Source organism: Petaurus breviceps, unplaced genomic scaffold (genome assembly GCF_028583685.1).
Source record: "Petaurus breviceps papuanus isolate PSGF00001 unplaced genomic scaffold, PetGlider_PUasm1.0 90723, whole genome shotgun sequence".
Lineage (NCBI taxonomy): Eukaryota > Metazoa > Chordata > Mammalia > Diprotodontia > Petauridae > Petaurus > Petaurus breviceps.
In genome coordinates, this window is record NW_027187323.1 from 1,429,185 (window position 1) to 1,443,152 (window position 13,968).

Genomic DNA, 13,968 nt, shown 5'->3' on the forward strand with positions numbered 1-13,968 from the left:
GTAGTCATTGTGTATATTTTTTCTGGGTGCTGCTTACTTCACTTAACATTAGTTCATATATATCTTTCCATGCTTCTCTGCATGTGTCATATTCATAATTTCTTAGAGCATAGTAATATTCCGGTACATACATGTACCTCACTTTGTTTAGCCATTTCCCAATCAACAGAAATCTACTTTGCCTTTTTTTACTGCCTCCAAAACAGAAATCTACTTTGTTTTCTTTACTGCCCCCAAAAATGCTGTGAGCATTTTGGTGCATATGGGAAGTTTTACAATTTTTCAGTACTCTATATATTTTATCTCCTTTGATGCTCTCAACCACTCTATCATGTAGTTGGGTATTATTATTATTCTCATGCAACAGATGAGGAAATTGATACTAGAGAGGAGGTGAGATATCCAGTGACACAAATTCAGTTTAACAAGCCTTTATTAGACACCTCTATGGGCATGACACTTGCTAGGTGCTATCAGGGGTGGGGAACCTGCAGCCTGAAGAACAAATCTTTGTTCTGTGAAGTTTGGATTCAGTCAAAGGGCTGCACTTGAGGACCTAGAGGGTCATGTGTGACCTTGAGGCTGCAGGTTCCCCTCATACAAAAGTTAAATATAAAACAGTTCCTCCTGTCAAGGATATTATAGTCTTTTGGGAAGATATAATATTTAAAGAGATAAAAGAATACATTTTTATTTAAGAGGGGAGATAGCATTAAAAACTGAGAGAACAAGAAGAGTTTCTTGTAGTGGGTAGCACTTACTTAGGGAATAGTAAATAGGCCAATTTGACTGGAATCTAGAGTGTGTGATGGGGAGTAATGTGAAACAAGGCTAGAAGGAAAAGCTAGAGTCTCCTGTGAAGGGCATTAAATGTTGAGTTGGGGAGTGGGTGCGAGGTGAGGGGGTCATGCTTGGCAGAACAAGCAGAATCTTTTTTTTTTGGAGGGGGGAAGGCAAGGCAATTGGGGTTAAGTGACTTGCCCAAGGTCACATGGCTAGTTATTGTGTTAAGTGTCTGAAGTCGGATTTGAACTCAGGTCCTCCTGACTCCAGAGCTGGTGTTATATTCACTGTACCACCTAGCTGCCCCAGAACAAGCAGAATCTTAATCCCTTCCTAGAGTATGGGGAATATAGAGGGGGGTCACAGGTCCCTTCAGGAGAGATGATGCCACATTCACAAGATTTAGAGTACGTTAGGTAGTAAGGGGCCTGTAGTGTGACTTGTTTTCTCTAAGTTATGCCAAGACCTTAAAAGGACTCTAGCATGGGTAGTGGGCCCATACCCTACCTGGAAGACATTCACCTACAGATTGCTCCCCTTAAACTCAGAGTCAGGTAAATCACCAGACTACTTTCAAACACTTGCAAAGGGCCAGGAGGACTCTGGGGCCCTACAGCAGGATGTGAACTCTTTGTCTTCAAGGAAAAACCACAGACTCAGTAATACCTGTGTGCAGGCTGACCTGAAGACTTACAAGGAGACTTGCCTCGCCAGCCTGGGGTCTGGATGACATGCTTCCGCCCACAGATATGGTTCTTGCAAACATTAATACCAATCCCTTTGATTTCCCTGTGAGGCCAGAGCCACAGAAGGGAAACTCCAGGGCTAGGCATTCTAACACTGGTTGCGTGATCACCGACAGGTAGCTTGACTCTCCTCAATCTCTTTCCCTTCCCTGTGCTTAGGCTTGTAGTAACTGGTGAAATATATTATAAGCCACGCTCATGACTTCTGAATTTCTCTCACCTAAACTCTAGTCCCATAGAGGCAGCTGGAAATAGTGTTGGGTCTAGTCAGGGAAACTTGAGTTAAAATACAACTTTACAAGGGGCGGCTAGGTGGTGCAGTGAATAGAGCACTGGCCTTGGAGTCAGGAGGTCCTGAGTTCGAATCCAGCCTCAGACACTTAAAACAAAAAAAAAAACTAGCCATGTGACCTTGGGCAAGACACTTAACCCCAATTGCCTTCTAAAAAGCAAAAAAAAAAAAAATACAACTTTAGATACTTACTAGCTGTCACTTAACCTTTGTTTGCCTCAGTTTCCTCAATAATATCACCTCTCCTTAAGGGCTGTTGTGAGAATAAAAATAGATAATATTTGTAAAGCATTTAGTATAATGACTGGCACATAGTAGGTGCGATGTAAATATTAAGCTATTATTATTGTTATTCATATTTCGTTGGGACATTTCCACTTGGATGTGCTGGCATTATCTCAATCTTAGAATGTCCAAAACCAAATTAATCCGTTGTACCTCAAACCAACTCTGGTTTTGTAGTAAAATAGCAATCTCATTGCCCCTGTCCCATAGGCATGAAAACATTAGAGTGTCACAGATTGATAAAACATTCCAGCCAGAGGAATCTTTTGATTCCAACAGGGGAATCTGTTCAAACCGCACTCTCCTCATTCATTATAGCTAGGGACATTGAGGCCCAGTGAAATGAGATGATTTCCCTAAGGTCACACAGACAAGTCGATTAAGCATTTATTAAGCACCTAAATTCACTGTTAGGTGCTAAGGATACAAAGAAAGGAAAAAACAGTCCTCAAGAAACTTACAATCCATTTGGAGGAGACAATATGCAGGCGCCCGTATACCAACCTCGTATATACAAGATAAATCGAGATCTCAGAGGGAAGGTACTAGCCTCAAAGAGAGATCAAGATCAGGAAAGGCTTCTTTCGGAAGAAGGGAAGATTTCGGTGGTCTTGAAGGCAGCCAGGGGGTCGAGACAAGGAAGGTGAGCATTCCAGGCATGGGGGACACCCAGTGGAAACGGACAGCTGGGAGATGGAATGCCTCATGCAAGGAACAGCCTGGAGGCCAGTGTCACTAGATCTCAGGGTATCTCAGGGCGAACAAGGTGTAAGAAGAATGGAAAGGGAGGGAAAGGTCAGGTTATGAAGGGCTTTAAAAACCAAGCAGAGGATTTTATATTTGATCCTGGGGGTAATAGAGAGCCACTGGAGTGAACTGAATGAGGGGAGGGTGACCTGGTCAGATACAATTAGTTAATGGCACAGCTAGGAATAGAATACAAAGTCTCCTAATACCTGTTTCTACTGTACTATCCTGCCTCCCTTTTCTCTGAGTTATTGGCTCTTCCCTCTCCTTCACCCCCTAGAACTTATTAGTCCTAAAAAGTCTTCCTTCAGGGTGGCTAGGTGGCGCAGTGAATAGAGCACTGGCCCTTGGAGTCAGGAGGACCTGAGTTCAAATCCTGCCTCAGACACTTAACACAAAAACTAGCCATGTGACCTTAGGCAAGTCACTTAACCCCAAATGCCCTCCAAAAAGCCAAAAAAAAAAAAGTCTTCCTTCAAAATATCTCCTAAAACTATACCTTCCTCTGCATTTCCACAGCCACCATCCTAGCCTAGTACAGTTTACCCCTAATAAGGCCTTGGGAATCCGCTAAACCAGTTTCTCCTTTGATTAATCCATCCTGAGCCCTACTGACAGATGACAGGTCATTCTAAAGTACGTCCCTGATCATATCATTCCCTCACTCAGAAATCTTCAACGGCTCCTCAATACCTTTTATTGGGGGACGGGGAGGAGGGGGAAGGAGGGAGGATTCATAGGGAGGGCATATATATATATATATATATATATATATATGAGAGCCAGCAGAATAATATTAGTGCGTGTTTTTTTGAAAATGTGGGTTTGATGAAGAAGACATCCTGAACCCATCAACACTACAGGAAGCACATGAGTCAGGCCTCCCAGAGCAGCAGCTCCTGTACCATAGGTTGAGGCTTGATATTATCAACACTAACCACTTGTTGGTGTCTCTCATAACTACCATGATGTTTAAAACAGCAATCCCCAGGAATCTTAGCCCTGTACATAGTACCCTCTGCTTAGAAGCTTGGTGAAAAAGAGGATATTTTCATACCTGGAAATTCATGCTTGTCCCTAGAAAAAAGGCTTAGTGAATGTCCAACCCAATCCTTTTTGGGAAGGGTGTGAAGGATCATGACACTGATATTCATGGATATAAACACATGCTTCTCCCCAAGCAGTCTTCACCTCAACACAAAATGTGGTGAACACCATCTTGGTTGAATCCAGCTATTGCTTAATTGGGAAATTGTAGCATTCTACAGAATTTCCTCTTTGGCTGAGGTTGGTTCAGTTCCTCTCTCTCCTTACGCAAAGGAAGTTCCCTTCACTCATAGAATCATTACAGAATCATTAATTTCTCAGCCTGAGAAAGTCCAACTTATTCAAGATGAGGGCACCCTGGGCAGATGAAGAATCTTCTGAAGAATGCCGCCTCTCTTAGACACTGGCTATGTGGAAATATTCCCTTCAAGCCCTTCCTCTGGTCTGTCCTCTGGGAGAACTAGAGGGCAAATGGCAGTCTGTCTTTTGATTCAAACTTCTTTTCTACTTAGATCTTACATATGATCTATATAAGGAAACTATTTCTATTAATGTAGATCAGTAACTCATAGGTCACAGACTATGGAATCAAAAATATATTAGATTCCTCTTTGTTGTCGTTCAATAGTGTCTTACTCTTTGTGATCCCATTTGGAGTTTTCTTGGCAAAGATATTGGAGCAATTTGCCATTTCCTACTCCAGCTCACTTTACAGATGAGGAAACTGAGACAAATGGGTTTAAGTGACTTGATGAGGGTCATACAGCTAAGGACAGATTTGAACTCAGAAAGATGAGTCTTCTTGACTCCAAGCCCATTGCTCTATCCACTGTGCCACTGAGTTAGATCGAGTCCAATAGAGTCATAACTCGGGATTTTTTCACCTGGGGCAAAAAAATTAGAGGCAGCAGAGAATAGTTTAATCATGGGTACAGCCTATAAGGAGACAATATGGTCCTGCAAGAAATTGGTAGACCTGAGTCATGGAACTCTGATTGGGAGTGGCCAGGAATCAACAGAGAACAGCAAGGTAAGGTACCATGGGGAGGAAGCTTGTCTTCCTCAATGTCGATGCTTTGGGACAAAACCCAGTTTGCTCCAAGCTACTTATATCTCTGGAGTCTGATACCCTCGTTTTACCCATGAAGAAACCTGGAGTAATTAAATTATCTCATAGTATTCTCTCCTCCAAATTAAGACATCCCAAATCTTTGAACTTTATCCCTCATTCTCTTGTTCTGCCATTTGACTTCACAGTTTCTGACCGTGGCACCACCCCATCTCCAGTTTGAAACTTTGGCTTTGTATTTGAATCTTTCTTTGTCCTCCACCTCTTGTTCTCTACAATGTGGGCATATAGTTTATATCTGTCTTCTCTATATCGACTCATCTTGCCAAAGTGAGTAAGGCTCTCATGGCCTCTTATCTGGACTATTGAAAGAAACTCCCAACAGGTATTCTTCCACAGTCTCCCTGCTTCAATCCATCCTTCACCCTACTGCCCACATCCCCCATCTCTTCAATGAATCTCCCCATGTCAATCCTTTATTCCAAACCCTTCAGTGGCTTTATTGCCTACTGGGTAAAGTTTGAATTCTTTGTCCTGGTATTCAAGAGCCTCCACAATCTGGTACTACCTTACCTTTCTCATACCATTCCCTTCCCGGTAGTTTCTTTTTCTTTTTTGAAGGGGAGGTGGAATCTGGAACTATGATTTAATCATGTTAGGAAACTCCCAGTGTGGAAACTTCCCCATGATGCAGAGGACAACTTGTACAACTCTAAGGGGCCCCAAGAGGCTCTGTACCTAGTCCTTAGTCACACAAGTCACACAGATAATGTTTGTCTATCAATTAATCAATCAACAAGCATTATATTAAGTTCTTAGTAAGCACCAGGCATTGTGCTCAGCACGGTGGATAGAAAGACACAAATGAAATAGTCTTGCCTTCAAGGGGCTTACTTTCTATCACTAGAGGAGGGGCTTGAACCCTGCTCTTCCTGACTCCAACGCAGGACTTTTGTCCATTATACTCTGACGCCTTTCATGTATACTACACTCCTACCTAATTGCACAACTCCTTGTCTGTCCCAACCCCTGGCCCAAACAACCTTTACCTCCTGAATTCCTACTTATTATTGAAAGTCCAACTCAAATGCTACCTTATAGGTTACTTTGTTACACTTCAATAATAATAATAGTAATGATTCTATAGCACTTTGTGATTTTCAAAATGTTTTGCAAACATTGTCTCTTTTGTTCCTCACAACCTCTCTTTGAGGTAAGTAGTATCATTATCCTTTTTTTTTGGGGGGGAAGGGGAGGCAGTCAGGGTTAAGTGACTTGCCCAGAGTCACACAGCTAGTAAATGTCCAAGGAAGGATTTGAACTCAGGTCCTCCTGACTCCAAGGCCAGTATTCCTTCCACTGTGCCACCTAACTGCTCACCTATCACTATGCTTTTACAGATGAGGAAAGGGAATCTCAGTTTATGGGAATTGTCCATAGTCACACACAAGTATATGTGTGGGATTCACACTCAACTCTCATTTCCCTCCAAATCCAAGGCTCTTTCCCCAATATGAAATTATTTTTTTTGTAATGAATTTATGCATATTACAGTTATCTGTATGCATCTCATATCCTTCTATGATGTAATGAACTCTAGGGAGGCAACGACTGAGTCTGATCTAAACCCTAAATTTTCCCAACATAGTCCTGGTTTAATGACTGCTGAATTGAATTCTGTTTATTGCCCTTGCTTCTTTTCTCTCTCCAAAGTGATTTCCCAATGACTTTGTGAGGAGGTGGGGACAGCTTCAGAGAGCTGGGATTTCTGGGGATCCTTTTGAAGGAACAGAACCTATTGATCTACCCTCATTTTCTGGTGAAAGTGACAAACCTAATTTCCTCAACACTCAATGATGGACAGCACCAGGAACAAAGTTCTGCTAAGGACTAAGATGGGGTGAGATTAATCAGCTTCTCTGAACACTGATTATCATCAGCACTTCCCCAGAAATGAGAATTTTCTTGGTGTGAAAGCAAAGGTTGTCTTAGAAAGGGAAGGAGGCATGAAGGTTAGAGCACATACGGGGAAAGTAGATTTCAATGCATCACCTCTCCCCATTAGGCTTCACCAAGACCTATCTGTATTAGAAGATGATACGGTGGACTGAAGTGACTCATGTCTTAGGTCCTGGGTTTTGCTTGATAACATTGGGTTTGGTTTAATGAGAAATTCAAACCCACAAAGACAATTTGTGTTTCTTTAAATGACTTTGCTGGTTTCAAAATGGAGACTCAAATTACTTGGCCTCTTCTTGAAAGGTATTCTACCCAGCCCTGCCCAGTCCAATATGAGAATGCCAAAGTTGGAAGGGATACTAGAGATCCTTTATTCAATCTCCACAATTCATGCCCCACTCTCATTCTAGAGCTAGGGAAATTAGGACCCTGAGAGTAAATTAACCTGTTGAACATCAATCAATTACTAAGTGGCATAGCCAGGATTTAAATGTAGGCTTTCTGACTCCAAACCCAGATGTCCTCATAGCATCCCTTTCAATAGGGGAAAGGAAAGGGAATAAACATTTATAGAATGTCTACAGTATGCTAGGTACTGTGCCAAGTTGTCATCATTGCCTCCTTCTCTTCTTCCTCCTTCTCCTCTTCTTCCTCCTCTTCCTCTTCCTCCTCCACTTCCTCTTCCTTCTCCTCCTCCTCTTGCTCTTCTTCCTCCTCTTCCTCCTTTTCCTTCTTTTCCTCCTCCTTCTCCCCCTCCTTCTTTGCAAATATTTTATTTAATAAACATTTTTATTTTAAGCAAATATTATCTCATTTGATAATAGCAGTTGAGTCAGATAATAGAACAGAAGTGGACCCAAACTGAGGTTTAGCTCATCTTTCCACATGGAAGTAGCATTATTTCCAAAGGACTTCTGGGTACATTCTCCTCCTGAGTGGAATAATAGCTTTAAAGTTCTCATAACTTATATTATTTTGGAAGTAGAGGGTGGGAAACCCCCAGATTCTCTTTTTGGAATTTCCATCAAATTTTCTTGGTGATCTGAAAGATATTCTCACCCCTAGCTGGGATTTTTCTCCCATTTCTATGGAAGGCCTCTTATAGCTCTATATAGAGCATTAAGGTTTGCAAAGTGCTTCACATACGTAATTCCTTTTGGACCCTCACAGTGCTCGAGACTGTCTGGCAGATGTAAATATGGAGTAGGGGCATCCCTTCACCCAGACTTGAATTTTCAGGTTGATTATCTAGCTAAGCATAATACATGGGGAGAGTAGTGATTGCCCAGTTGCCACTTCCTGGCTTCCTTGGGCACAAAAGAAGCAGGTGAGAGGGAATAAGCATTGGTATAATACCTTCTATGTGCCAGGTGCTGTGTTGTGTTGTTGTCATTGTTACAAATATTATCTCATTTGATCCTCACATCAACTTTGGGAGGTAGGTGTTATTATTATCCCTGTTTTACAGATGAGGAAACTGAGGCTGAGGTTAAGTGACTTGCCCACACAGCTAAATATTTGTAGCAAGTGAGCTGAACCTCTGTTTCCTCTTTTGTAAATGGGAGCGGGAGAGGTTATGATCTCTAAAGTCACTTTCGCCTCTTAATCTAAGACCCTACAATCCTATGGATTCTCAACAATCCCACAAAGGAGGCATGGTCTGTCTTTGATCATTATTCTATCTTACAAATAGTAAAATTGAGGCCCAGAGGGAGAAATGACCTGCTTATGGTCACATGGCTACTTAGTAATGAAATTAGAACTCATGTTTTTTCTATTTTTCTTTTCCTTTTTTTTTTTTTTAAAGACAATTGGGGTTAAGTGACTTGCTCAAGGTCACACAGCTAGTAAGTGTCTGAGGCACGATTTGAACTCAGGTCCTTCTGACTCTATGGCTGGTGCTCTATCCACTGTATTAACTAGTGGCCCCAGAACTTATGTCTTTTTGAGTCCCTGTCTAGGATTCCTTCTGTACAATAAATCTTCTCTAAAAATAAATAAGCTAGGTTTCAGCCATGGCCAACTGAGGGAAGTCTCTCTCCCCACATATGAGGTTTGAGAAGAGAGTTTTACCCTTTTTATGCCAGGCAATAGGGAAATCAAAGCCATACATAGCTGAAGTAAAGGTCCCTCCACCTCACTCTAAACTTGGAGGTGGTTTAAGGCAGACTGAAAGCAGAGGGAGGTGGTCTACAGTTCTGGGTAAAATAATTTTATGCATAGAACGATTGTTGAGAAAAATCCTGAAAAAATAAGAGTTTGGGGCTTTAATAAGAGATATGGACATTTCTTCTAACTCCTTTCTACTGATCCTTAAAATAGTGAGTGGGGCATGTGTGTGTATAGGAATAGATTCCAATCCCAGCAAGTCCTGGTACTAAGGTCTGGGGCAGAGCTGAGCTCACCAATCCCTCAGTGTAACCTGCTCTCTGGGGATAACACCTGACATCATGGGAGTTCCCCTACAGGGATTCTTAACCTGGGGTTTAAAAAAACAAACTATTTTGATAAAGGTGTTTCAATATAACTGGTTTCTACTTTAATCCTATGTATTTTATTTTTGCATTTAAAGACATTATTCTGAGATGGCATCTATTATAATCTTCACCAGACTACCAAGGGGTCTACGACATACAAAAAAAGGCAATCCTGGACTTAGAAAGAGGCATGTCCAGTCTGAATGAGGAACACCAGCTTTTTCGTGTCTGATTTTCTTCTGGCCTGACAGTCTGGGGTTAGTGACAAGTTGGCTCTGAAGAGTGGTGAGGGATGGTCTGGAACTCCTCTTTAGCCCAGGCTAGAACAGAGCTACCTGGCATTGCCACCCCATCTACCCAGGCTAAGTCTGGTAATGCCTCATGCTACAAGCAGAACGCTCTCGTCTAGCTCTCTGCCCCTTTCTGCCTAAACAATCCCAGATGTCCAGGGACAGAATTTTGACCAATTAAAGATAGACAGAGATGCTCCCATCAACCAATTCTGCTTCTCATTCCCTGTCTGGACTCTAAAGGGCTTTGAGCACCTGCATCACCATCGACTTTGAATTTTTTTTTCTAGGTCATCTTTGGCTTCTTTTCTTACCTAGCCTTAAATCACTGAATGGGTGTTGACTCGGATAAACTGAGACCTGGAAAAGTCCTTAGCTTAAAAAGTTCCAGGATTCCTACTGCATCTGGGGTCATCTATGACTTGTCATTAGACTCAGATGACCTGGAGGAGATAGTAAGGCTGATGACTTTGCACAGTCATTGCAAGTCAATATATCCCCCTCCAGATGTCTTTGGGCTCCTTGGAGAATGAAGGATGAACAACGGCTGATGTTTTTATGGCTTCTTCCAGGCTTATACAGCACTTTCCTCACCAGAATCTCATGAATTCGGTAGTGTAAATGGGATGATTCTGTCTTACAAAGGTGGTGGCCACAGATCTAATAAAAATTGTAACTAGGATCTCAACTTGTTGAACCTATTGCTTCCTTCTAATGAGAAACTCCATTTTTCCACATTACTCAGTTATGCAGGGGATGCCACAATTTTACTAAACTGCACTTATACTTTTGGGATACCCTGAATATATGTCTCTACTTACCAGAGCATAAAATCAATGAGAATAGAGACCGCATCTTATCTAAACTTCATAGTTCCCAAGTATAGAGCACAGTGCCCTCTCTAGATGGTTGGTGCTTAATAAATGTACGAATTGAGTTGGAAATGAGAATGCCATAAATACTTATTAATATTAATAACAACAATAGCTGATATTTACAAAATACTTTAAAATTTGCAAAAGACATCGCATACATTATCTCATTTCAAACCCATATCAACCTTGTGAGGTAAGTACTACAGGCATCACTGTTCTTATTTGACAGGTGAGAAAATTGAGGCTGATGGAGGTTAAGTATCATGCTAATCAACAGAGATAATAAGAAGGATTCAAGTTGAATGCCTCACTGCACTGAGCTGCAATGGTTTGGAAGGACCAGGAGGAAAAAACAACCCTCAGAGAGAGACCTTTTATGCTGGCTTCTCCTTTTGGTTACTTTTCTTCCCCAAGCCCACTGGGATTTTCCTCCCAGTCATGAGCACTGACTGTGCTTGAGATCAAAGGCTAGCTTCTACCCTCTCTATCTCTAGTGGAAACTGTCCCTCTTCTCCCCAAGCTAAACCTCTGAGGGCAGAAACTCTTGCTCTAAAGCCATCCCCCCAGTGCAGCCCTGTCTGTACTCATTCTTCTTCCCCTTTTCCCTCCCTCAGGCCCAAGTTAGAGGTGCCGTTAGGCAATGCACCTCACTACAGAGGTTTGCAAGTGTGGGAGAAGGAGCCATCCTTGCTCTGCTCCTCTCAGTCCTCCCTAGGTCCCCAAGATCCCTGGTTCTGACAGTTGGGCCTGACAGTAGATACAGGCACATGTCAGTTAATAATACTATCCTCACCCTCCCATTCTGTGCTCACCCAAGCATCTCCATGTGTCAGGGCTTATCATGGACCAGTGTCTCTAAGGCAGATGAGGTAGTTTCTGATTGTGCAGAAGAGTGAGCTTATATTACTGTGTGTATACTGCCCCCGGCACTGTCCCCTTGGGCCCCCTCCATTCTGGTCCAACATTAACTCTAGTGTTTGGGGTTGAGTGAGACTCTTCTATTAGGAGCAATCCAAATCACTCATTGGTGTGTAAACTGGACATCAAAGGCAAGGTTACTGGATCTGCATTCCAGATCCCTGGAGTGGGAGCTGTGGGGAAGTTCAGAAGTGGGAGGTCAGGTGTATCGTCATGTTCAAATGTTCTTAGTTCACCAGTGTTGACCAGACTCAGAAGGCTCCAGCCCTCTGTTGGCTCAATCCACTGCCCATGTGAATCCCCTGGGCCCCCGAGGCTCTGACTTGGTAAGCTCTGCTTGAGATAGCCCTTAGTCTGGGCCAGTGGGGGCCAGCCTGACTCCATATCCCTGTGGGTCCTGCATTTGTATCCTGGGCTGCCTGTTAGGGAAGAGTCCTCCCCCAGGTTAGGAGCCCCCTCCTGGTTTTCATCTGTGCATCTGGACTGCTGAAGGTAGCCTTGGAAAACCACACTGGCTGCAGCCTCTTCCTCAGGCAGTTTGGGAGTAGGGCTGTTACCTTCCAGAGCTGTGGAGGCCCTCTTGTGCTGGAGACCCTGAGACGTGGAGCTCTGGGGCAGGCCAATACCACTGTCTTCCTGGTCAAGGTCCCTACCCCCTGGCTGCTGCCTCCATTCCTGCCCTGACTGTGGGCTCAGGGTGTGCAAGTAAACTCCACTGTCTGTACTGGTGCTGCTGGAACTGGTACTGCTGGTGCCACAGCCGCTCTTTGGCTGCTGAGGGCCACTGCGCCCCTGTGGCCCACCTGCTGTGGGGTCCAGGACAGGAAGGAGGAACTGAGGGTCCTCGCTCTGCAGTGACTGTTTGGTGCTGCTGAAGCCGCTGTCTGTGCTGCTATGGAGCTCTGAGTTCTTCAGATCCAGGGATACCTTGGGGAAGGCTGCCTCATCAAGGGGGTGGATGATGTCTTGCTTCACTTTGAAGTTCTCTTTGCTCAGGATACCAGAATGTTTGGCAAGGGAGGCCTAGGGAAGAATAGGGCAGTGAAGGGTTAGGAGGAAGTCAGACAAGAAGGAAAAGTTTTGTTCCAGCAGATCTGTAAGACAGCTAACCTTCACACAGGTTGTACCTAAAAGTGGGCTGTATTGGTCTATTGAAGAACAACCTTGGCCCAGTTTTCATTTGTCTAACCAACGTAGAGGAAAGACCCGGGGATCTGGAGTCAGAAAACCCAGGCTGGTACTCTAATCCTGAAATTTCATAGCTGTGACATCCTGACAAATCAGTTTCTCTAGGCCTCTGTTTCCTCATCTGAAAAATGAGGGGGTGAGACTAGGTGATCTCTAAGGGTCCTTTCAGTTTGAAATTCTATGAAAGGGGTTAGAAAGAAATGGGTTTACACTATAGCAAGAGGCAATTAGATTAGACCCAGGGAAGAACTTTCTAGTCTCAGTGTATTTTGAACATGCCTATCTAGAATGTCAGACCTGGCAGGAACCTTAGTGGAAAAGCTGAGATGTGAACGTGGGTCCCTTCCCCCTGCCTCCCATATCACGCTTGCCCCACTGGTATTCACTGATCTCTATCACTAAGTGCTACTGTAGAGAATTCATTCACCCTCTCTCAGGGGAGGGGCACACCAGGTTCGTCATCTCATTTCCTTCCTCTTGGTTCCCTTGTTGAGAAGAAACTAGTTTTTCTCCCTAAATAATTTTCAATTTCTCCTTTTCATCTCCTGGTCAGAGTAAAGACCTGACTTTCTCCCTGATAGCCCCACATCATCTCTTGAAGTCTCTGCTAGTTCTGAGTCTATGGAATCCCCCTCCCAGTCTGCCTGCTCCATAGTAAGCACCATTTCCCCTCAATGATTTTTTAGCCTTCCAAAGTCCATTGAGCTCTTGGGAGGCAACACATCTTAGCAGAGAATGTGGGCTCCTAGGGAATACGGATTCTTTCATTCTTTGTAATAGTATCCTCAGAGCCTGGCACATGGTAGGCATTTAATAAAGACTTCTTAAACTTGACTGATTGAGAGCTGGCCTTGAACTAAGGAAGAACTTGGTTCAAGTCGGATCTTTAATACAAACTGGTTATGACCCTGGGCAATTCTCAGTACCCTCTAAAATAAACTGTGGAACAGTTGGTGACCTGCATTTGTAGAGGGACCAAACCACTGACATTGTAGGTCTGGACAAAAATGAACTGCCCCCACCCCCAACCCCAAAGTCAGCCAGTCTTAGTGGAACCAGGTAAGGGGGTTGGAGCAGCCATTCTTTGATGGTAACCAAGGCACAGAAAGGGGCCATGGCTCCTCATCCTCACAGATGCTGCTTAACTCTCAAAAACTGAACTTCAATAAAAATGTAATCAAAGCATAATCTCAGCATCTTTTCAATACTTTGGGGTATGATGAAATTTTTTTTTGGTTCCTCATTTATTTTTTTTTTCAAATGCTTTATTAACTTCTGATTTACATCATTCA

At 43.3% G+C, this 13,968-nt stretch overlaps 1 protein-coding gene across 1 annotated transcript in view; it reads right to left on the minus strand.

The window, feature by feature from the left end:
* Window positions 1-9,444: 9,444 nt before the first annotated feature.
* IL10RA (interleukin 10 receptor subunit alpha) overlaps window positions 9,445-13,968 on the minus strand; it is a 21,929-nt gene continuing 17,405 nt past the window's right edge. The window contains exon 7 of the mRNA XM_069066696.1: window positions 9,445-12,511. Within this exon, the coding sequence (XP_068922797.1) occupies window positions 11,588-12,511 (924 nt within the window). The 3' untranslated portion in view covers window positions 9,445-11,587. The remainder of the gene's footprint in view (window positions 12,512-13,968) is intronic.